The sequence below is a fragment of the Saccopteryx leptura genome, chromosome 8 (assembly GCF_036850995.1).
Source record: "Saccopteryx leptura isolate mSacLep1 chromosome 8, mSacLep1_pri_phased_curated, whole genome shotgun sequence".
Taxonomy (NCBI): Eukaryota; Metazoa; Chordata; class Mammalia; order Chiroptera; family Emballonuridae; genus Saccopteryx; species Saccopteryx leptura.
This window is the reverse complement of record NC_089510.1, coordinates 42,381,633-42,407,605: the sequence shown is the minus strand read 5'-3', so window position 1 is coordinate 42,407,605 and position 25,973 is coordinate 42,381,633. Positions and strand designations below refer to the sequence as shown.

The following is a 25,973-nucleotide window of genomic DNA, read 5'->3' as shown; positions in this document are numbered from 1 at the left end:
ATATTTAAAGTTCTGAAAGAGATGAACTTCCAGCCAAGAATACTATACCCATCAAAGCTATCCTTCAAATATGAAGGAGAAATAAAAACATTCATAGATACAGAAAAGATGAAGGAATTTATCATCAGAAAATCCCCACTTCAGGAAACACTAAAAGGGGTTTTCCAACCAGATATAAAGAACAAAACAAAACAAAACCACAAGTAAAAGCTCCACCAAGAACACAAGAAAACCAAATTTAAACTGTGACAACAAAAACAAAAAAGGGGAGAGGACAAAGATTAACAGTAGTAAATGACAATGGAGTGCAGAAGCACTCATAAGATAGTGTACTACAATGAACATGGTAGGTACCCTTTTCATTAATTAATGGTAACCACCCTTGAAAAAACCACCACAGAAGCACATGACTTAGAAAAGGTAGTAACAGAGGAAAGAAGTAAGGATTAAAACCAAACAAATACAAATGATAGAAAAACAAAAGAGAAGAATCAAACAAGATACAAAACTAACAGAAAGCAATATATAAAATGGCAATAGGGAACCCTCAAGTTTCAATAATTACACTAAATGTAAATGGATTAAACTTACCAATAAAAAGACACAGAGTAGCAGAATGGATTAAAAAAGAAAATCCAACTGTATGCTGCCTACAAGAAACACATCTAAGCAACAAGGATAAAAACAAATTCAAAGTGAAAGGCTGGAAAACAATACTCCAAGCAAATAACATCCAAAAAAAAGCAGGTGTAGCAATACTCATATCTAACAATGCTGACTTACAAGACAGCAAAAGTACTTAGAGACAAAAATGGTCATTTCATAGTGAATAAGGGGACACTGAATCAAGAAGACATAACACTTCTTAATATATATGCACCAAACCAAGGAGCACTAAAATATATAAGACAGCTACTGACTGACCTAAAAACAAAAACTGACAAAAATACAATCATACTTGGAGAACTCAATACGCTGCTGATGGCTCTAGATCGTTCATCAAAACAGAAAATCAATAAAGAAATATTGGTCTTAAACTAAACACTAGAGCAATTGGATATGATAGACATCTATAGGACATTTCATCCCAAAGTGACAGAGTACACATTTTTCTCTAGTATACATGGAACATTCTCAAAATTGATCATATGTTGGGCCACAAAAATAACATCAGCAAATTCAGAAAAATTGAAATTGTACCAAGCATATTTTCTGATCATAAAGCCTTGAAACTAGAATTCAACTGCAAAAAAGAGGTAAAAAAAACCCCACAAAAATGTGGAAACTAAATAATATACTTTAAAAAAATGAGTGGGTCAAAGAAGAAATAAGCACAGAGATCAAAAGATATATACAGACAAATGAAAATGACAATACAACATAGCAGAATCTCTGGGATGCAGCAAAAGCAGTAATAAGAGGGAAGTTCATATCACTTCAGGCCTATATGAACAAACAAGAAAGAGCCCAAGTAAACCACTTAACTTCACACCTTAAGGAACTGGAAAAAGAAGAACAAAGACAACCCAAAACCAGCCGAAGAAAGGAGATAATAAAAATCAGAGCAGAAATAAATGAAATAGAGAACAGAAAAATTATAGAAACAATTAATAAAACAAGGAGCTGGTTCTTTGAAAAGATCAACAAAATTGACAAACCCTTGGCAAAACTCATCAAGGAAAAAAGAGAAAGGACTCATATAAACAAAATCCAAAATGAAAGAGGAGAAATCACCACAGATATCAAAGATATACATAGAATTATTGTAGAATAGTATGAAATACTATATGCCACCAAATTCAACAATCTAGAAGAAATGGATAAATTCCTAGAACAAGACAACCTTCCTAGACTGAGTCATGAAGAAGCAGAAAGCCTAAACAGACCAATAAGCAGGGAGGAAATAGAAAAAGCTATTAAAAACCTCCCCCAAAATAAAAGTCCAGGCCCAGAGGCTATACTAGTGAATTCTATCAAACATTCAAAGAAGACTTGGTTCCTATTCTACTCAAAGTCTTCCAAAAAATTAAAGAAGCAATACTTCCAAACACATTTTTTGACGCCAACATAACCCTGATACTGAAACCTGGCAAGGACGTCACAAAAAGAAAACTACAGACCAATATCTCTAATGAATACAGATGCTAAAATACTAAACAAAATACTAGCAAATCGAATACAACAACATATTAAAAAAATAATAGATCATGATCAAGTGAGATTCATCCCAGAATCTCAAGGGTGGTTCAAGATACATAAAATGGTTAACGTAATACACCATATCAACAAAACGAAGAACAAAAACCACATTATCCTACCAATAGATGCAGAAAAGGCATTCTATAGTATATAACACATTTTATGTTTAAAATACTCAACAAAATGGGTATAGAAGGAAAATATCTCAACATGATAAAGGCCATTTATGACAAACCATCAGCTAACATCATATTAAATGGCATAGGCCCTGGCCGGTTGGCTCAGCGGTAGAGCATCGGCCTGGCGTGCAGGAGTCCCGGGTTCGATTCCTGGCCAGGGCACACAGGAGAGGCGCCCATTTGCTTCTCCACCTCTCCTCCTCTCCTTCCTCCCTGTCTCTCTCTTCCCCTCCTGCAGCGAGGCTCCATTGGAGCAAAGATGGCCCGGGCGCTGGGGATAGTTCTGTGGCCTCTGCCTCAGGCGCTAGAATGGCTCTGGACGCAACAGAGCGACGCCCCAGAGGGGCAAAGCATCGCCCCTTGGTGGGCATGCCGGGTGGATCCCGGTCGGGCGCATGTGGAAGTCTATCTGACTGCCTCCCCATTTCCAGCTTCGGAAAAATGAAAAAAAAAAATGGCATAAAACTGAGGACTTTCTCCCTTAAATATGGAACAAGGCAGGGTTGTCCACTCTCTCCACTCTTATTTAACGTGGTGCTAGAAGTTCTAGCCCAAGCAATCAGACAAGATAAAGAAATAAAAGGCATCCATATTGGGCCCTGGCTTGTTGGCTCAGTGGTAGAGTGTCAGCCTGGTGTGCAGAAGTCCTGGGTTCGATTCCCGGCCAGGGCCCATCTGCTTCTCCACCCCTCCCCCTCTCCTTCCTCTCTGTCTCTCTCTTCCCCTCCCACAGCAAGGCTCCATTGGAGCAAAGATGGCCCAGGCGCTGGGGATGGCTCCTTGGCCTCTGCCCCAGGTGCTAGAGTGGCTCTGGTCGCAACAGAGCGATGCCCCGGAGGGGCAGAGCATTGCCCCCTGGTGGGCAGAGCATCGCCCCTTGGTGGGCGTGCTGGGTGGATCCCGGTTGGGTGCATGTGGGAGTCTGTCTGACTGTCTCTTCCTGTTTCCAGCTTCAGAAGAGTACAAAAATAAAAAAAGGCAACCATATTGAAAAAGAAGAAATAAAGCTTTCACTTTTTGCAGATGATATGATCCTATACATCGAAAACCCCAAAGACTCCACAAAAAGATTACTAGAAACAATAAACCAATACAGTAAGGTTGCAGGATACAAAATCAATATACAAAAGTCCATAGCCTTTCTATATGCCAACAACATTAGAAAACGAACTCAAAAAAATAATCCCCTTCACGGTTGCAACAAAAAAAATACAATACCTAGGAATAAACATAACAAAGAATGTAAAGGACCTATATAACAAAAATTACAAAGCATTGTAAAGGGAATTGAAAAAGATACAATGAAATGGAAAAATATTCCCTGTTCTTGGATAGGAAGAATAAATATAATTAAAATGACCATATTACCCAAATCAATATACAAATTTAATGCAATTCCCATCAAAATTCCAATGACATTTTTTAAAGAAATGGAACAAAAAGTCATCAGATTTATATGGAACTATAAAAAACTCCAAATAGCCAAAGCAATCCTAAGGAAAAAGAATGAAGCTAGGGGCATTACAATACCCGACTTCAAATTATATTATAGAGCCACGAGAATGAAAACAGCATGGTATTGGCAGAAAAATAGATACTTAGACCAATGGAACAGAATAGAAAGTCCAGAAATAAAACCACATATATATGGTCAAATAATTTTTGATAAATTTTATGGGGCCAACAACACACGATGGAGAAAAGAAAGCCTCTTCAATAAATGGTGCTGGGAAAACTGGAAAGCCACATGCAAAAGAATGAAACTCGACTACAGCTTGTCCCCTTGTACTAAAATTAATTCAAAATGGATCAAAGACCTAAATATAAGATCTGAAACAATAAAGTACATACAAGAAGACATAGGTACTAAACTCATGGACCTTAGTTTTAAAGAGCATTTTATGAATTTGTCTCCAAAGGCAAGAGAAGTGAAGACAAAGATAAAGGAATCAGACCACATCAGACTAAGAAGTTTTTGCACAGCAAGAGAAACTGACAAAAAAATAAACAGACAGTCAACTAAATGGGAGATGATATTTTCAAACAACAGTTCAGATAAGGGCCTAATATCCAAAATATACAAAGAACTCATAAAACTCCACAACAAACAAACAATCCAATAAAAAAAATGGGAAGAAGACATGAACAGATACTTCTCCCAGGAAGAAATATAAATGGCCAACAGATATATGAAAAGATGCTCATCTTCTTTAGTTATTAGAGAAATGCAAATCAAAACTACAATGTGATACCACCGCACACCTGTTAGATTAGCTATTATCAACAAGACAGGTAATAGCAAGTGTTGGAGAGGCTGTGGAGAAAAAAGAACCCTCATACACTGTTGGTGGGAATGTAAAGTAATACAACCATTATGGAAGAAAGTATGGTGGTTCCTCAAAAAACTAAAAATAGAACTACCTTATGAACCAGCAATCCCTCTACTGGGTATATACCCCCAAAACTCAGACACTGATACGTAAAGACACATGCAGCCCCATGTGCATTGCAGCATTGTTCACAGTGGCCAAGACATGGAAACAACCAAAAAGCCCTTCAATAGAAGACTGGATAAAGAAGATGTGGCACATATACACTATGGAATACTACTCAGCCATAAGAAATGATGACATCGGATCATTTACAACAACATGGTGGGATCTTGATAACATTATACGGAGTGAAATAAGTAAAACAGAAAAAACTAAGAACTGCATTATTCCATACATAGGTGGGACATAAAAATGAGACTAAGAGACATGGACAAGAGTGTGTTGGTTACGGGGGTGGAGGGTGGAAGGAGGAGAGGGAGGGAGAGAGGGAAGGGATGGGGCACAAAGAAAACCAGATAGAAGGTGACAGAGGAAAATTTGACTTTGCGTGACGGGTATGCAACATAATTGAATGAAAAGATAACCTGGAGATGTTTTCTTTGGACATATGTACCCTGATTTATTAATGTCACCGCATTAAAATGAATAAACATTTATAAATATATATATATATATATATATATATATATATATATATATATATATATATATATATATATATATATATATATATATATATATATATATACATAACACATAGATACAGCTAACAGGGTAGCAAGTTCCAAAGGGAATGGGGGGAGGGAGGGAGGGGGAGGGGGACAAAGAGAGTGACATGAGAATGGAAAAAAAAAAAGATAAATGCCTCAGTTTTTGTTTTCTTTTGTTTCTTTTTAATTAAGTGAGAGCAGGGGAGGCAGAGAGATAGACTCCCGCATCTTCCCCCACCGGGATCCACCAGGCAAGGCTCCTATGTGGGGATGCTCTGCCCATCTGGGGCGTTGCTCCTTTGCTTGGCAACCAAAGTATTTTTAGCACCTAAAGCGGAGGACTCAGAGCCATGGGGGGGGGCAACTTGCTTGAATTAATCCAGCCATGGCTGTGGGAGGGAGGGAGGGAGGGAGAGAGAGAGAGGGGGGAGGGGAAAGGGACATGGGGAGGGGTGGAGAAGCAGATGGTTGCCTCTCCTGTGTGCCCTGACCAGGAATCGAACCTGGGACATCCATAGCGGGGGATACTCTACCACTGAGCCAACTGGCCAGGGCCAATGCTTCACTTTAAAAAACAAAATGACGTGATTACTTCCAAGGAAGCATTTTAAATAAAAAAAAATGTATGGCAAACAATGAATTCTGTTTCTGCAAGTCTCAGAGAAGATGTCTTGTGGCAGGGTGGGCAGACTTTTATTTAAAGGCTCCTTATCACCATCTAGCTCAAATACAAACATCTGATTATTGCCACCACCTGTCTGTACAGGAGTAATCTCATTTCCAATGAACCTGCTTTGGCCCTCTGTCCTAGTCAAACAGATCCCTGTGACTTTTTCAACAGGTCATTTCCTTCTAGTTTTGCTCCCACCCCGTGGTTTTAGAACACTCGTGTGCCACAGGGAAACCATACTCCTCCGAAAAGGAGTCTCCAGACACCTCCCCTCCAAGAAACTGAAATGAACCATGATCTTGCCTAACCTGCATCTTCGATCGTTATTTCCATTTATTCTTCTTTAAACCAATCACTCCCTTCTTTCAGTGATATATATATTTTTTTTTTTTGCTTTTTTTTTTTTTTTTTTTTTTTTCATTTTTCTGAAGCTGGAAACACGGAGAGACAGTCAGACAGACTCCCGCATGCGCCCGACCGGGATCCACCCGGCACGCCCACCAGGGGCGGTGCTCTGCCCCCCGGGGGCCGATGCTCTGCCCATCCTGGGCGTCGCCATATTGCAACCAGAGCCACTCTAGCGCCTGAGGCAGAGGCCACAGAGCCATCCCCAGCGCCCGGGCCATCTTTGCTCCAATGGAGCCTTGGCTGCGGGAGGGGAAGAGAGAGACAGAGAGGAAAGCGCGGCGGAGGGGTGGAGAAGCAAATGGGCGCTTCTCCTATGTGCCCTGGCCGGGAATCGAACCCGGGTCCTCCGCACGCTAGGCCGACCCTCTACCACTGAGCCAACCGGCCAGGGCCTCAGTGATATATTTTTAATGGCAACTTCATATTTACATTACTGCTTGGAAAGCACGTGAGACTTTTCCTGGTGCTGAGCTCAACAAATTAACACGACACACGCTTGGCTAAACAGTTCCCCAGGACAGCCGTGTGGTATGGGAGATGCAGCGACTGACAGGAAAGATTAGGGAGGAAGGCTCCCATTGTAGCTTCCTTTCTTTACCAAAGCCTAAATTTAGAATAGCCTTTCTCCTCCAGGCTGAAGGAAAATAATGTAGGCAATATAACAATGTTTGGAGAGAAAAGGAAAACATGATTAAAACTAAAATTAGAATTCTTTGTAGCACTGAAGAGGGGTAGGTGGGAAATGATCCCCTGCAGGGGAGAGAGCCTTGACCAGGACTTGCTCAGGTTAAAGGAAACTGGTCATGGCCACAGTTCTACCGTTGGGTTCATAGACCTTTATTTAGCAGAGCTCTTTAATGAGTTTGGGTTTGACAATGTAGGCAAAACTGCTTGAAATGAGAGAGTAACAAAAATTTAGAGAGCGGAAAGCTAGCCTTTGGGGTGGGAGATAGCCAAGAAATGGTGATAAGCCGGGGCTCAAAAAATACTGCCACCATCTTGAAATTTCCCCTGATGGGGAATAGCTGGTATATGGCTATGACATTGCCTAGATTTCTGATTTAATTTATCACCTGTTCTGTGGTGTTCTGCAATTTCCTTATGTTTTTCTAAAACTTCAGTATAATTCTGCTACATCCAATAGCATCATATTTGTGGTATTAGAAAGAGGGGCTTCTGCTACTGAACATGGGCTAAAGGATCAAGAAGAGAGGAGGCTAGCAATAGAAACTGAGGAATGGTTTGGACAGATAGATCGGAAAAGTGCCACCTCTGCAGAAATCAACAGAAAAAAACTGGAGGGAGAGGAGGGCAGTTCTCAAAGTAAATGGGTAGAGAGCTTCACTGTTTTATTTGGATATTAAAGAGAAGTCTCAGAAAGCTGTAAGATTTGAGAGCATCTAGTTCATATTACTGCTTACTGGCATTAAAATAATTGAGTTATCTGTCAGTCTCATGGTCCCTAGCTGTATTTCTCAGACTAGTAAAATGTTAGGAACTGCTGAGGTAACTAACTTTTTATTATATTATGCAAATATATTTTAAAAAGTAATTAAAAGTAATTATGATCATTTTATGAAATAAAAGTCATTTTAATGCACATATAGGCAAGACAGGAAGGACAAAATCTCAGAAAAATTAAAGATATGTTTTTCATAAAAAATTTTTTCATGGAAAAGTTTGGTTTATATCTGAAATGACCTCACACTTTCAACCTATTTGCAGTTTATTTACTTAGCTCCAGCTTATAGATTCCGCAAATCTTTCTGCATTTATTTATTCATTTATTTACTTCAAAAACATTTGTAAACTTCCTCAGTATCTCATGGTTTTCTAGCAAAGTCAAGCAGGTGACCCCGATCGCAAACAGTATCACCCTATGCTGGATTGTGGCAGAGGAACTTGCAGAAAACTAAGGGCAAAAAGGCCAACTGACAGTTAAAAAGCAATCAATCTATCTCTAAGCAGAAGTGCAAGAAATGCCAAAGCCTGATGTTAGGACTTACTTTGCACGGATTATTTGACTTCTTTTTATTTATTTATTTATTTTAAGACATTATTTATTCATTTTAGAGAGGAGAGAAGGAGGAGAGAGAGAGAGAGAGAGAAGAGGGGAGGAGCAGGAAGCATCAACTCCCATATGTGCCTGGACCAGGTAATCCCAGGGTTTTGAACCAGCGACCTCAGCATTCCAGGTCGACGCTTTATCCACTGCGCCACCACAGGTCAGGCTCTTTTTATTTTTTTACCAGTGATTTAGGGGGGAATAACAGTACACCCCAGAGATCCTGGAGCTTTTCAGCCTTGTATTTGTTTTGAGCCAATCAGAGGGCTAGGAACACACCTCATATATGACATGTCAGCTGGTCCATACCACCCACAGGACAGAAAGAAGTCACTTACATGGGGACTGGAGGATAAAAACTATCCTGTCCTACTTGTTTATAATGGAATGGCTTTGCACATAGTCACTTTGCTAACATCAGGACACACCACGTGAAGGTCATAGGAGGACAGGACAGGGTGACGGCTGTGCTGCCATGGTGACAGCACCATTGGATGAGTGCCACAATGGAGATGGAGCACTTCCTCAATACATAGAGTTGGGAGCTGTCTGGGAGGGTGACAAGCACAATGGTCCCTTCAGCACAATACTACCTGTTGGGAAAACAGCTGTGTTAGGCTTGCTCACTTGCTTGTACTTTGCCCGATTAGTGCATGAAGACAAGGCAGCACCATGTAAGTATAGTCTATGTAAGGCTATGGATGCTTGCGCTCAGGGCAGCGGTGGTGGATGGCCTGTGCACTACTGTGAGGGGCCATTTTTGCCGTTTGCCTGAGAAGCAGTTTTCCCTTGCCTGTTTGCTCGTCTGACGATGCTAGACTCTATTCAATGGGAATGGCCCAATGCTTTCTGGCTCCACAGTTTCTCCACAGGAGTCCAATGTGGACCTGCCTGGCCTCTGCCACTGGCATTACACCACCTAAAATTAGAGGTCTCTAAATTCTGATCCCAAGTGAGAATTAGAGAGGGAAGCAGACTATGGTATCCTAACAATCTGTTCCTGAATTTCCCTTGGAGTAGGGAATGCTGGCATAGTAAGAGATGCATATACACACATTTATATAGGAAGAAGATCCAGAGACAGGTACAATGGGAAGTTTCCTTTTTTCTCTATGCCCATAGTAAGGGGGAAAATCTAATTATGCTTTTCTTACATTATATAATAAGAGTTTATATGTCAAAGGGGTAGTTCCTGTTAGTCATTTCTCCCCCTGTCTCACCTCAATTCTGGTCAGAAATATGACTAGAATTTTCACACGATTATCCATCCTTACCTAAAATCAAAGACCCAACAGATCTGGGGTATGGCTGCAGTTCCAATGTCTTTGGCCAGGTGTTCTGGCTTCTTTGAAGCACGGACGTGTGACAATGGTACAAAAACACAGGAAGTGACTAAGAATAAACAGAGGTTCTGCAGCTTGCGTCCATTCTCACACGTTCCCTGTTTAGATTCCGAGCAGCTCCCCCTTCCCAAAGCGCTATGACATAAAGGATCTGGTTGAATCACCTGAGTGAAATGAGTTTCCTTTTCTGCAGGTGATTGGGAACAGAGTTTCAGTCTTTTCCCTCCGTGACCCTAGAAATCGTGCCTTTCCTAGAGAAAGGCCCAGTAGGTGGCCAAGACCCGCAGACCGCGCGGGCAACAGCGCCTGGGAAAGCCCAGAAATGCCAGCGACTAGGCCAGGGGAGGCGCGAAGTGAAGAGTTGTTCCCAAGGCCGGCGGCTCCGGCTGGGCAGTGATTGCTTTGAAGGAGGAAGGGAACTAAATAGTCCCGGCTCCGTGGGGACTCCCGAGGTCGAGTCCCCAAGGACCCAAAGCCGCGGCGGGGCTCTGAGGTCTGGGAAGTTCCTGGGAGCAGAGCGGAGGAAGCGGCCGCCTTACCTGGCCAGGCTGGCTGGTGTAGTTGAAGGAGTAGATGTTCTCGGTGCTGAGGTTCACCACGCCGCTGTAGACGCGATCGAAATCCGCGCCTCGGGCAGGGTCGCGGGGGTCGCGGCGCCGCGCGAGCGCTTGGGCGGGGTCCCCGGGAGCCGCAGCGCGCAGCAGCCAGGGCAGCGAGCAGAGCAGCGCGAGCCGCGGGCAGCCGCGCATGGTGGGCGCCGCGCCCCGCCGCTGAGCGGAGCGGTCCCGGGGAGGGGTCGAGCGCAGAGCCGGTCCTGCCAAAGTCTCCCGCGGGCCCGGGCGCCGGCCGCAGCCGAGCGCGGGCGATGCCTGGCAAGCCCCGCGGACGAGCGCCGGCCACGCACCGGCGAAGGGCCGATCACAAATTGATGCCGCCGCGGGGGGTCTCCGCGGGAAGTCACGGGCGGGGGGGTACCGCGGCCGGGCGCTGCAGCTGTGCTCTCGGGCTTCTAAGTCTGTTTCCTTCCCCCTTTCTCATTTCTGAGAATCTCCCACTTACCTCACCGTAATTTCAACAGATCGTTTCGCCCCCAACCTTAAAAAAAAGGGGTGGGGGCACTGGAGACATTAAAAAGAAATATCTACTCGTCTTGAAGAGTTAACCTGACCAGCCAGTGAGCAGGAAATTGAATCCGTTTCAAATAAATGTGCACCCTGGCTGCAAGCGAAGAAATAGAAAGCAACAGAGCCTGTCCGCAGCGTGTGCAGGTGCTCGCTTTTCCAGTAGGCTACCTGCAGAGAACTCCTGCCTTTCTGAATAATGGGTAGTATTAACTCTCAATTCGCCCTTCTCTAATAGAACCCCCTTCCAGACACCTGTTTTATTTCCTATCACCTCCTATTCTGCAACGAGAGCCTCACGCCATCTCTTTCTTTCTCTCTCTCTCTCTCTCTGTCTCACTATATGTGCTTGCAAATATGTACAGTCATAAAAAAAATAAACAGACAATTTTGAACACCGCCTCAAGTCTGGTCCCGGAAGTTGTCAAAGGCGACTTAGAGTAACTGGATTTATGCATATGGCATTTCTTTCCACCCAATCTCTTGCCTACTTTACACTCTGCAATGAATTCTCGGATTCTGAAACATTCCCCATGGTTCTGTATTGTTTTTCAAAAGATAGAGACACAACCCACCATTAAATGGAAATTTTCTGGCAAAATTTAGGGGATTCGATTTAAAGAGTTAAAGAGCCAGCTAAAGGGGGATGTGAAAAGAATTTCCCTTGGAAGTCCTTGGAGAAGAACATCCATCACAATTCAGGTGTAGAAGAGGACTCATTATTTTATTTCAGCTTTAAGTTATTTATAAACCAGAAAAGCATATAATGGCTTTCTATATAAAGGGACATTAAAAAAGAAGCCACAAAGAAGAAACAAATCTTGTTCAAAGAGTTAATATTATAGATTAAAATTCTAGCACTTAGCATTCAAAAGGAGATTTTTTTTTTACCTCATTGATTTCTTACAATTTATTAAAACTTCAAAAACAAGTGCAATATACATCTGGTATAAAGTTTTATAACTGCACAATCAGAAAACAACCCTGATGGAAGATTGAGTTAGATGACTTCTTATTAGACCAATTTTTACTTTTAAAAAATGTCCTTGAAAATGTGTGGCATAAGGACAAAAATGATAATTCAATAAAGAGTTCAATGGTAAAGTTTAAAATAGAGTTCACTGTTTTGTTTTTTAAGATTTTTTATTTATTGATTTTAGAGAGAGTAGAAGGGGTGAGGGAGAGAGAGAGATCAATTTGTTGTTCCCCTCATTTAGGCATTCATTGGTTGATGCTTGTATGTGCCTTGACCTGGGTATCAAACATGCAACCTTGGCCTATCCAGATGTGCTCTAACCAACTGAGCTACCCGGCAAGGCTAAAATAGAGCTCACTTTTTTTTTAAAAAAAACTTAACATCAGAAACTTTATCTAGAATTTAAATGACTTCAAACTGATTTATTTAAAATGTCTATGTCTCTTTTAAAAATTTGACAAAATTTCGACCCTGGCCGGTTGGCTCAGCGGTAGAGCATCGGCCTAGCGTGCAGGAGTCCTCGGTTCGATTCCCAGCCAGGGCACACAGGAGAAGCGCCCATCTGCTTCTCCACCCCTCCCCCTCTCCTTCCTCTCTGTCTCTTCCCCTCCCGCAGCCGAGGCTCCATTAGAGCAAAGATGGCCCGGGCGCTGGGGATGGCTCTGTGGCCTCTGCCTCAGGCGCTAGAATGGCTCTGGATGCAACAGAGCAACGCCCCAGAGGGGCAGAACATCGCCCCCTGGTGGGCATGCCGGGTGGATCCCGGTTGGGTGCATGCGGGAGTCTGTCTGACTGCCTCCCGGTTTCCAGCTTCGGAAAAATGAAAAAAAAAAAAGGAATTTGACAAAATTTCATAAACTCAAAGTTTATGACGCCCACTTGAGGTCAGCTGGCCTGGCCAGTTCAAGCACTCGGTAGAGCTGCAGCACCGTGGAGTCTTAACACTAGGAGAGATGAAGAACGGGCGTTTTCATAGAGCATCCCCTTCTTTTAGGGGCAAGTGTCTTGTTAGAAAGGTATTTTCACATTCTAATTGAAATTTCCACTCATTTGCATGAGTTCTGTCCTTCTGTCCTCTGGGCCATAGGAATAAACCTAATCCTTCTTCCCCATGATAGGTATTTGGAGAGAGCCGTGACCCTCAAGGTTTTATCCTACCTTTAAGCAATGAAATTAGAAACAATTGGACTAGATTATCATATCACAAAACATGTATTTTAAAGCCATTATAGATGATATACACACTAGAAAATTTGAGTGATATATTACCAATCACTCTATACTAGAATATAATCCTAATTATAGCCAAAATCCATGAATAACTTTAGTAATTTACCTCCTGGGATTACATGATTACTGTAAGGATAAAAGAGGGGAAGAATGTACTTGAAAGTGTATTAGACAGTTGAAAATGTTACACAACTAAATGTTATTATTGTAGGACTCCTAGTTCAAAAGCTAAAGAGTGGAATATGATCAATCAGCCAGGTTTAAAAAACACCTACAGCCCTGGCCGGTTGGCTCAGTGGTAGAGCGTCGCCTGGCATGCAGGAGTCCTGGGTTTGAGTCCCGGCCAGGGCACACAGGAGAAGCGCCCATCTGCTTTTCCACCCCTCCCTCTCTCCTTCCTCTCTGTCTCTCTCTTCCCCTTCCGCAGCCGAGGCTCCATTGGAGCAAGTTGGCCCGGGTGCTGAGGATGGCTCTATGGCCTCTGCCTCAGGTGCTAGAATGGCTCTGGTTGCAACAGAGCAACGCCCCAGATGGGCAGAGCAATCGCCCCCTAATGGGCATGCCGGGTGGATCCTGGTCAGGCGCATGCGGGAGTCTGACTGCCTCCCCGTTTCCAATTTCAGAAAAATACAAAAAAAAAATAAAAACAAATAAACAAACAAACAAACAAAACACCTACAATGCAAAGCTTCTACTATGAAAGACTGAATATACAGACAGTGGCCAGATCATATATGACATTGGACTTCTGACTCACAACCTCTTCAGGAAATGCCCCAGAATGGTTAGAACTTGGTCAGTGACTGCCAACTTCCCCAATTTTTGCCCATACTTCCAACTCAAGATCAGTAAGAGAAAGCCAAGTGTGATTCTCAGACCATAAAATACCCTGCTTCTGGCTAGCAGACCTGCTTCCCATGTCACAAAATCTACTAAGAGCGTTTCTGAAACCTTCCCCCTTTCTCCTCACTACTTCGCAAATGGAACCGTAACAGTAAATGCACACAAGAGGGACTGTTTCTCGAGGTTTCAGAGGACTCATCTACAGTATTTGTAATCAAGTTGTGTCTGTTCTGTATAAGCTTTTCCTTCTCCACTATACTTGATGTATACTCCAGATGCACATCTTAACAGTGTACCTGGCTCTCTATAGCTTAAAATTCCCCTTGACACAGGAAAAATAATTGGAGTGGAACCTCTTAATGTTCATATAGATTCTACCAAACTGTTAGCCAAACTTCTCCAAAGCTAGAAGCCAGAGCAAAGAAAAGCCTCAAATCTATAGTTGAGGGTGTTATATCCCAAGGCCTTTCCATAATCTGCACTAACCCTTGTAACATTCCTGTCAAGCCAGTAAAGAAGCCAATGGACAAAAATATCAATTTGTTCAAGATTTTAGGGACATCAATACAATTGTTATTCCCCCCTCCCATTAGTATCTAATACTAAGTACCACCCTGTCATTAGTTCTTCCCCGAACCACCTGCTTCACTGTTGTGGATTATTGCTCTGCATTTCTCCATGTGTCCCTACACCAGAACAGTCAACATCTTTTGCGTCATTGGAGAGGACAATACTCTACATGGACAGATAGACCCAAAGGGTTCACTGAAGCCCCTCCTGTTTTCCTAAGTCCTAACTCAAGAAAGACCCTGGTTCTAGCCAGTTTGCAAAGTGGATAGAGTGCCAGCCTGGCATGCGAAAATCCTGGGTTTGATCCCCGGTCAGGGCACACATGAGAAGTGACCATCTGCTTCTCTTCCCCTACCTCCCCCCTTCTTTCTCTCCCGCTCACAGCTAGTGGCTCAGCTGGTTCAAGCGTTGACCCCAGGCACTGAGGATAGCTGGGTTGCCCCAGAAAGGGGTTGCCAGGTGGATCCCAGTTGGGGCACCTGGGGGAATCTCTCTATCTCCCCTCCTCTCATGTAAAAAAAAGAAAAAGAAATAAAGATCCAAATTTCCCTTGTCATTTAGTTTTGATATAAGATATAAATGATTTATTTTGTTAAGAGAAGCCGGTAAAAAGAATTTTATTTACTTGTTCCCAGCCTTAGCTGGAAAGAGAAATACAATTTCCCAAAACTGCAATTCTGTCAAAATATAGTCTATAATTTAAGGTATCACCTATTTAAGGAGGGGGAAAACGTTCTCTCATGGACAGGCTAGAGGCTATTCAAACTTAGCCTAGGTTCCTTGCAAAACTACAATTGAGACGATGTCTAGGTTTAACTGGATAGTTTAGACAGTAGATTCTAATTTTTCTGAGATTTTGACACCTTTTTATGAAATGGCTAAGTCTTTGATAAGAACCACTCTCTTTTGGGAGCTCAAATATTAAACAATTCTTCTATAATCCAAAGATGGCTCTTCATCAGTCTGCTTCCCTAGACATCCTTAACAACCAAAAAATCTTTTTGTCTATTTATGCATGAATGTTCTGGGAAAATCATGGGTTTTTTAATTAATTAATTTATTTATTTTTATTAAGGGGCTGGGCAAACCATAGGGTTTTAACTCAACTTTGTAGGAACCATCAAAAACCCATCACTACTGTAGCCTTACCCTCAATCCAGTTGCAAAGGCTGAAACCCTTTGTCTTCGGTCAATAATGCCACTGCAAAACATGTCAATGCTTCTGCTGAATTTATTCTTGGCTCCCTGCTTGGCCTTATGGTTCTCCATGTAGTACAGACTTGCCTACTGACTGAGAACACACAGCACTTGAGTCAGTCGGTTAACCTCTTACGAATTAATTTCTGTTGCACTCTTCCTCTCACATTACTATCAATTGTTCAAATCCCTGAACCCTGCTACTCTACAGTGCTTGCTGTAAGAAGGGGAACCTCACTATTGTCTTTCTTCAGTTAGGGAACTTTCTGGACCTGCTCAGGTTTATTAGAACTTTCATTGAGAATCCTGACCTAATGCTTGTTGACGGATCACACTTCAACATGGAAACTGGAGATTATCAAGCTACCATCAACACTATCATAAATCTAAACTGTCTTTTAAACTCTTAATAGAGCTTGTCAACTAGCCAAAGACCAGAGAGTAAACAGGCAGGTAAGCTGTAAAGTAGTACATAACGCTTTGGAAACAAAATGGTTTTCTCACCTCCGCTGGAACCCTCATCAGAAGCGGGGAACCAGTTCAGGAGTTTTGGATGCACTTCTACTTCCCAGTGAGAGGGCGATTATAAAGATGGAGGTGCACGCTAACAGAGGTAATATGAATGTTAAAGGAAACGCCGTAGCAGATCATTTTGCCAAGCAAGCAGCTCTCACAGAGGTTATGATACTAACTCCCAAAGGACAAATCTCTGGGCCGAGTGAAGGGATCTATTATTAAACATCCATATGTAGCCATTCTGCTGGAAAAGAAAGAATCGAAAAAATGTGGGTATCCTTCACTCAGGTAATCCCGAGTGGCACTCTCAAGATGGCCATTGGGTGGCACCAGATGATTTCAAGAGGATATTAGCTGAATTTCTCCATGAAAGTTCTTGTCAAGGCACAGACAATTTTTATTGAATTTATTGGAGCGAAAGTGGTTAAAAATGGTTAATAAAATTATGTAGGTTTCAAGCATACAATTCTATAATACATCTTCTGTATATTGCATTGTGTGTTCATCATCCAAGGTCAAGTCTCCTTCAAATTTTCTACATAATCATGTCATCTGCATTTTTAAATTGAATTTATTGGAGTGACATTGGTTAATAAAATTACGTAGGTGTGCAATTCCATTACATCAACTGCATATTGTATTGTGTGTTAACCACCTCAAGCCAACTCCCCTTCCGTCACCATTTATCCCCCATACACTCTTCTACCACCCCTACTTCCGTTGCCCTCCAGTAATCACCATGCTATTGTCTGTATCTGTGAGGTTTTTTTTTTCTTTTCTTAATCCCTACTTTTTCACCCAGCCCCACAAGCCCCCTTCCCTGGAGCAGCTGTCAGTCTGTTCTCTTTCTATGGGTCTGTTTCTATTCAGTTTGTTAATTTATTTTGTTCATTAAATTCCACATAAAAGTGAAGTCATATGGTACTTGAAAGACAAATTGCTTACTACCTTAAAATCAACATTGTGGGGAAACTTTAAAAAGACAGCTGAGCTTATTTTGGGGTCATGTGTTACTTGTGAACAACATAATCCTGGAAGAACTGTAATGACGAGGCATGACCAGGAACCAAAGCCCCGGTGATCCTTTGGACACCTTCAGGTGGATTTTATACAGTTTCCACTCTCCATAGGATATGATTATTTTTAGGAAAGGTTAAAGCATTTCCTTGCTGAAAGTCTGCTTTGCTGAAAACTCCTTTCCATCTCTAAAAAACTGATTTTGTCTTTCCAACCTGGGCTATACTTTGATAGCAAATGATTAAGGTACACAATTGATAGGAACCACCCAAAAGAACTTTGTTAAACATTACCACTTCTCAAAAACTATAGTTCCTTTATCATCCACAAACTTCAGGAAAGATCAAAGTCACCAATGGCTTCCTTAAACCAGAATTATCAAAACTTTCAGAAATCCTTGCACTTCAAGTGGCTAAAGGTACTCACACTAATCTGCATGTCAGTTTGATCCAATCCCTCATAAACACATCAGCTATATTCTTATGAACTGTTAACAGGAAGATTCATACATTTAAAATGTTTACCCCAATGTTAGGCTCTTCTTTGCTGCATGCAGATGTGGGAAACTGTTGCAAGGGAGTCATGTACTATACCCAGTTTTTTCATGAATAAGTTAAGGCCAGCTTCCCCAAAACACTCCTTACATAGGCTTTTCAGAATCATCAACCAGGAAATTTCATGTATTGGAAGAGACATTGTATAAAAAATGCTCTTGAGGCTCACTGGAAGGGACCTTATCAGGTACAATGAACAAGAAATACATTAGTGGAACTTAGGCAAGTCAATCTTTGATTTCACAACTGAGGAAACAACTCAGAATTCTGTACAGAACTGGAAGGCTCCTCCAATATGACACTTCAAGCTGAGGATTCTCAGAGATCTTAGGGGTCGGGAACCTATGGCTCACGAGCCAGATGTGGCTCTTTTGATGGTTGCATCAGGCTTGCTGACAAATCTTTAAAAAAAAAAAAGTTAAAAATATAAAACATTCTCATGTATTACAATCCATTCATTTCCTACTGCTCATGTTCATGGTTGCGGGTGGCTGGAGCCAATCACAGCTGTCCTCTGGGACCACACCAAATTTTTATTGGATAATGTGTAATGTACACGGGTCGTTGTATGGCTCTCATGGAATTACATTTTAAAATATGTGGCGCCCTGGCCGGTTGGCTCAGCGGTAGAGCGTCGGCCTAGCGTGCGGAGGACCCGGGTTCGATACCGGCCAGGGCACACAGGAGAAGCGCCCATTCGCTTCTCCACCCCTCCGCCGCGCTTTCCTCTCTGTCTCTCTCTTCCCCTCCCGCAGCCAAGGCTCCATTGGAGCAAAGATGGCCCGGGCGCTGGGGATGGCTCTGTGGCCTCTGCCTCAGGCGCTAGAGTGGCTCTGGTCGCAACATGGCGACGCCCAGGATGGGCAGAGCATCGCCCCCTGGTGGGCAGAGCATCGCCCCATGGTGGGCGTGCCGGGTGGATCCCGGTTGGGCGCATGCGGGAGTCTGTCTGACTGTCTCTCCCCGTTTCCAGCTTCAGAAAAATGGAAAGAAAAAAAAAATATGGCGTTCATGGCTCTCTTGGCCAAAAAGTTTCCTGACCCCTGTTCTAGAAGCAGCCTATTTTGGAAATAGCCAGGAGACCCAAGACCTTTGTATTGTAATAAGCAAATGACCTCAGATGATAGTTCTCACATAAGACACTGGACCAAGACCCCTGTCAAATTCCTGTTTGTTTTTTTTTTTTTTTTACCTGCTTATTGATTTTCATTATCCTCTCATTTACTATAGACCACTAGTGTTTTCTACCCAAAATGGCCTCATTTCTCTTCCGCTACCTTATTACAATATATATAATCGTTTGATGCTCATTTTATCACCATTTATAGGTTATCCCAAATAGTTGCCTCTGCCTTCATTCTTACTGTCGGATATGCCACCCATCATTTTACCTCACTATAAAAACCTCTAGACCAGTGTTTCCCAACCTTTTTTGTGCCATGCCCCACCTTAACCTTTCTAAAATTTTTATGTCCCCCCCTATGTAACATACATAATTTTTAACATTAAAAAATTGATTTGTTCACTTAATAAACATAAATGATAGGTTCTAGGAAGAAATCACTATGAAATTGTTAACAAAACACAGTAAATAAAATTTCAAAACATATAATGAAAAACAGAAATTTAAATTCCAAATAATTTTAATACAGATTTTTCTATATTAATTTATTATTTTAATTTAGTGTGATCCTTGCGCTTGATGCTTGCTGCACAGAGATTTTATATTAGGTTCCAATTTGGTTAGCTTTAGTCTCAAGTCTCCACGTTGTGTTATATCCAGCCGATTTCTTTTTTTTACCAGTAAATCATTTACAGCACTAAATCCACATTCAGCTAAAAATGAAGATGGAAACGGTAGCAATAGTTTTCTTGCACATTTGGTTGAATTTGGGTATTTGATTTCTGTTTCCTCACAAAGCCATGCCTTCGCTCCTTTGATATTAAATAAAGCTTTAACTGACTCATCATTTTGAAATTCTGCGAGTTCTTCTTGATACTGCATATTTGATATATCAGACAAATCCACTAACATTGGCTGCATCATCCATGTTGGGAAATCAATTTGTTTTAAATCAGAAAATCTTTCTTTTAAATCAGCTGATAGAATATTCAAATGATTGACAATAACAAGTAAAGCGGTATCAGTTACTTCATAATTTTGGAGCCAATGAAACTGTTTAAAGTTTTTGTTGTTAATATGTTTCTGACATAACTCAATATTGGTAATGAAACCAAATATCTTTGCTTTTGCATCGACAAGAGTTTTATTTGTTCCTTGAAGTTGCTTATTTAATATATTTAGTTTTTCAAAGATATGGGCTAAATAACTCACAAATGCTTTACCATCTATTGTTAACAGATACTTCATTTCAGGTTTGTCACTTAAAAAATCACTAAGAGTATCAAACAGTTCCATAAATCTTTTCAAACAGTTTCCTTTAGATAGCCATCTTACTTCAGTATGAAGTAAAAGTCTCACATGGTCTTCATTTTGTTCTTCACAAAATAGCTTGAAAAGATGCTCACATTTGGCACTAGCTTTAATAGCATTAACACACTTTATTACTGTATGTAATACTTCATTCAGAACAGGCAAGATATTTTTAGCTACCAAGTTTTCCCTATGAATAACACAATGCACAAGAATCATTTCTGGATTCGCATCTTTCATCAATTTTAAGCAGCCATTTTTCTTGCCCATCATATTGGGACCACCATCTGCAGCACAAGATGTTATATTTTTCATTGGTATATCATTGACATCTAAGTAGTTTTTTAGCTTATTATATATATCTTTGGAGGTAGTGGTGCTTTCTAATCTTTTACAGAACAACATTTCTTCAGCAAAATGTCCTTTATCAATATATCTTATGTAAGTTATCAATACTGCCTCACTGCCTCTCAAAGTTGATTCATCCATTTGCAAAGAGAATTTTCTTGTTTTCAGCTTTTCAATAAGTTGTTTTTCAATATCCTCACTCATTTCGTCTATTCTTCTGCTAACAGTATTGTCACTGAGTGGCATAGCTTTTACATCTTTGTCATCTTTTTCAAGAACCGTTTTAAGAAATGGTGATATTGACGGTTTTATTAAATTCTCTCCTATAGTATGATTTTCTCCAGTTTTAGCGATGAATAAAGAAATTTGATAACTAGCCTCAAGAACACGATTATTAATTGAAGTATGAGCAGTAAATAGAGACTTTAATGTTCTTTTTTCAAAATTTTTCTTTAAAGTTTTTTTTTTTTTTTTGTATTTTTCCGAAGCTGGAAATGGGGAGAGACAGTCAGACAGACTCCCGCATGCGCCCGACCGGGATCCATCCGGCACGCTCACCAGGGGCAATGCTCTGCCCACCAGGGGGTGATGCTCTGCCCCTCCAGGGCATTGCTCTGCCGCGACCAGAGCCACTCTAGCGCCTGGGGCAGAGGCCAAGGAGCCATCCCCAGCGCCTGGGCCATCCTTGCTCCAATGGAGCCTTGGCTGTGGGAGGGGAAGAGAGAGACAGAGAGGAAGGAGGGGGGGTGGAGAAGCAAATGGGCGCTTCTCCTATGTGCCCTGGCCGGGAATCGAACCCGGGACTTCTGCACGCCAGGCCGACGCTCTACTGCTGAGCCAACCAGCCAGGGCCTCTTTAAAGTTTTAAAGTAACTCAAATCTGAATTAATATGAGCACTATGTTTCACCTTCAAATGCGCCTCAAGATGACCTCGTTTCATTGATTCGTTGGTCAAGCATTGCTGGCGTAAAAGACAAAAAGGAATCCGCTCATCATGAACAGCGGGTATGAACCCAAATTTTAAATATTCCTCCGAATATTGACGAGTTTTTTTCTTGCTTGCACTACTCATTTTACTATGGGCTATAAGAAATAAAAATAAGATCAATTAAAAACTAATATTAAAATATGTGTTAAAATATATTCAATGTGATATAGAGTAAACGTATACTAAAAATTCATATTTATTTAAATGTATATAACACATTTACTACAGTACCACCGCAAATCAAAAGGTATCTATATTTTTTCCACTTGACAAAATTTTCTGGAAAGTTATGCTTCTAAAATTAAAATTGTCGTGCATGCACTATTATAGCTCCAATAATATTTATAAAATATTAGTGCTTTCTAGCCCCAATGCAAGAAGTACTTAATAAAGAGTTTAATATTGATAAAAATAAAATCAAATACTTACCAATTATATCTATACAATATATATATGTATATTTATTAAATCAACGAGCTTTTACAACATAATTGACTGACACTTATTTCAAATTAACACCAACTGAATGATGTGAAACACTACAGAAGTTGTGATGGGCCAATTAGGTGAGAATAACTGCGTTGTTTAGCGAGTTTTTAAAACGTCCGGGGTTCCCCGCGACAGACGGCATGCTCCGAGGTGAATGCAGGACGAAGTTTACTTGACAACGCCAATCACCCAGTTGATATTTTGGTCTCGTCAAACGAAATTATACTTAATAATTATTTACCACAATTAGTTAAGAATGGCATTTTTTGTTAAATTTGGCACCGATATCTAGCATTGCATTTAAATGGCCCGGGGCAAAAGAGTTAAAGTCGTGTTGAGTCCATTTTCAAATTGCCCCCCTTAACTATCGAATTGCCCCCCTGTGGGGCGTGGGCCCCACGTTGGGAAACACTGCTCTAGACTATTCTAGTCTCACCAAATTAAATAAGAGGTAATTATAGCCAATGGTGTTTCCACATGAACCTACATGGATAAATAATCTTAAATATATTAACCTGTGATTTTGCTAATTTTTCTTTTACCAGAAAAAGAACCAATTATCACAATCTATTTATCAGACCCCAGGTAATTCTAAATTTGAATTTAACAAACTTTACAGGTTGATGGGCCAAATACTTGCCACCTGAAAGAGACTAATAGAGATCTCGGTATGTAAGTCTTGGTTTCTGGCTTCATTCTGTGATCATTTGTTTCATGTGTCTCCATGTTACTATTTCCTTTGCACCCAGGACACATGGTCTTGTTTGCCTCAGACTAACACTTCATGCACTTCAGTGACAATATTCCAAGACTTGTTCATATGTAGGGACTCTAATTCTATATACTAACAAGGAGGGAAATTCTGACTCAGTTACAAGCTTCAAAAGGAGGCCACCCTTGATTACTCAGGTACTTTACCTGAAGGAATTACTCACTCTTTGTTTATTCTAACAATCAGTGAAGTCTTCCCAGTGGTGAAAAATATATAAATAAAAAGGCTTTAAGAAACTTATCATTAACTTTGTCAGGAGTTATTAATGATACCACCTCAGCTCTAGATGGAATACAGGTGGGTCTTAACTCACTGCCCTGAGCTGTGGTAGACAATTGCAATGTTCTTTATTTCTTGTTTGCTTGTCATGGTGGTGCCTGTGCCACTGCCAATACTTCTGGGATTAATGAAACAGGAATAATAGAATAAGCCAGGCATTGTTTCAAGGATAAAACTACTTGACTCTAAAGTTGATCTTCATGACCTACAGGATTTATTTCCTTGGGTTGGCTTGGGCAATTGGGGTTCCTGATTCTGAAGCATCATATAGAGGCTATTAGTTGTTATTGTTTTTGTTATAATGGCCATGATGTTGGTCCATTGCATTATATCTAGAGCCTTAAATGCTTCTGTGGACATTCTCTCTTGTCAGATGATTGTCATGACAATGCAACAATAAAAAGGTCAAGATCTCACAATACAGTTGACTATGGAGACAACTGGTTATTTCCAAATGGTGAAGATGTGGATCTCTAGCCTTCCTTAAATTGAGCAAATTCTTGCAAGTGAGAGAATAACCAAAAGGAGGGACTGAAAGCCTGAATATTCAAATAGACAATGGCCAAACCATATATAAGAATAGCACAACCCACAATTTCTGCAGCAATCAGTCTAGGAAGTCAAACCATAACCTCAGCAACAATCAGCCAAGAATGACCATGAATTGGTCACAGCTGGCAGCTTCCTATTTTTTTGTTTCTCACAACTAACCAGAAGTCCATATGCTTTATTTCCAAGGTTAGGTATTTTTACATTAAAAATCAGAAAATACAAAAAGAATAATTTGTCTCATAATGGTACTCAAGAAGAATCTTCCCAATATTAAAAGAAATCAGTGTCATAGAAAGTATAAGTAGTTGTGGAAACAAAACTACTAACATAAGAAAAAACAGAGACTATTTATTCAAATATAAGAAGGATTTCAGCCACCATCACTACGGTTTTCATTTGGCAGAGACTTAAGACAGGAAGGATGTGGAAAAGGTATTTATTTTTAAAAAGGGAAGACATCAGAAATACTCTGGTTAGAAGTTGGAATGGGAAAGATGGAGGTGGGCTAAGTAGAAGCAGAAAATCTTATGGTTTGGAGAGCATCACTGGCTCATATTTGGACCACTCAGAGAAAGTGAAATAAAAAGCTTTCTTAAGGTATAATTGACACAATACAAACCCCATATATTTAAAACACATCATGAAACCATTATCTATGTATCCATCACCCTTTAAAGTTTCCTTCCCTTTAATCTCTCTCTTACTTCTTCCCTACTTCTTTTCCATTTCCAAGCAACCACTGGTCTGTTTTCTGTCATTATATCAGTTTTTATTTTCTGGAGTCTCATATAAATGAACTCACACAATCTCTCTCTCTCTCTCTGACTTTTTTTTTTTTTTTTTTTTTGCATTTTTCTGAAGCTGGAAACAGGGAGAGACAGTCAGACAGACTCCCGCATGCGCCCGACCGGGATCTACCCGGCACGCCCACCATGGGGCGACGCTCTGCCCACCAGGGGGCGATGCTCTGCCCATCCTGCGCGTCGTCATGTTGCGACCAGAGCCACTCTAGCGCCTGGGGCAGAGGCCACAGAGCCATCCCCAGCGCCCAGGCCATCTTTGCTCCAATGGAGCCTTGGCTGCGGGAGGGGAAGAGAGAGACAGAGAGGAAGGCGCGGCAGAGGGGTGGAGAAGCGAATGGGCGCTTCTCCTGTGTGCCCTGGCCGGGAATCGAACCCGGGTCCTCCGCACGCTAGGCCGACTCTCTCTGACTTCTTTCACTCAACATAATTGGTTATTTTAGATGAATTTTGAGTTTTGTAAAGAATTTGTGTTCATGTGGGATATTAGTCTGTACTTTTCTTTTTTTATAATGCCTCTCTCTGGTTTAGCTATAAGGGTAATTTTGTCCCAATAGAGTAAGTTGAGAAGTATTCCGTCTTCACTTTTTAAGTGGTTGTATAGAATAGGTGATATTTCTTGCCTGAATGTTTGGTAGAATTCACCAATGAAGCCATCTGGATCTCTTGTGTTTGTTTTTTTTTAATTGAAAATTTTTTTATTATTATTAATTATAATGGGGTGACATTGATAAATCAAGGTACATATGTTCAGAGAAAATATCTCCAGGTTATTTTGACATTTGATTATGTTGCATACCCATCACCCAAAGTCAAATTGTCTTCTGTCACCTTCTATCTGGTTTTCTTTGTGCCCCCCCCAACCACCACCCACTTGTCCATGTCTCTGAGTCTCATTTTTATGTCCTACCTATGTATGGAATCATATAGTTCTTAGTTTTTTCTGATTTACTTATTTTGCTCAGTATAATGTTATCAAGGTCCATCCATGTTGTTGTAAATGAGCCGATGTCATCATTTCTTATGGCTGAGTAGTATTTCATAGTATATATGTACCAAAGCTTTTTAATCCACTCATCCGCTGATGGACACTTGGGCTGTTTCCAGATCTTCGCTATTGTGAACAATGCTGCCATAAACATGGGGGTGCATTTCTCCTTTTGAAACAAGGTGGTGTTATTAGGGTATATTCCTAAAAGTGGGATGGCTGGGTCAAAAGGCAGTTCCATTTTTAATTTTTTGAGGAATCTCCATACTGTTTTCCACAGTGGCTGCACCAGTCTGCATTCCCACCAGTGCAGAAGGGTTCCCTTTTCTCCACATCCTTGCCAGCACTTATTCTGTGTTTTAACTGAAATTTTAATTTTTTTATTAGATGT

The 25,973-nt window shown here is 41.0% G+C and overlaps 1 protein-coding gene across 4 annotated transcripts in view; it reads right to left on the bottom strand.

Moving 5' to 3' along the window:
* The window catches only part of SIDT1 (SID1 transmembrane family member 1), a 106,280-nt gene extending 95,304 nt beyond the window's left edge, over nucleotides 1–10,976 (bottom strand). For 2 of the 4 annotated variants that reach the window (XM_066347289.1, XM_066347290.1), the window contains exon 1: nucleotides 10,447–10,801. In XM_066347289.1, the coding sequence (XP_066203386.1) occupies nucleotides 10,447–10,656 (210 nt within the window). In that variant the 5' untranslated portion in view covers nucleotides 10,657–10,801. Of the gene's footprint in view, nucleotides 1–10,446; nucleotides 10,920–10,966 lie in introns of those variants that run through there. The other 2 variants (XM_066347292.1, XM_066347291.1) reach the window with 2 other exon arrangements.
* Nucleotides 10,977–25,973: the final 14,997 nt, after the last annotated feature.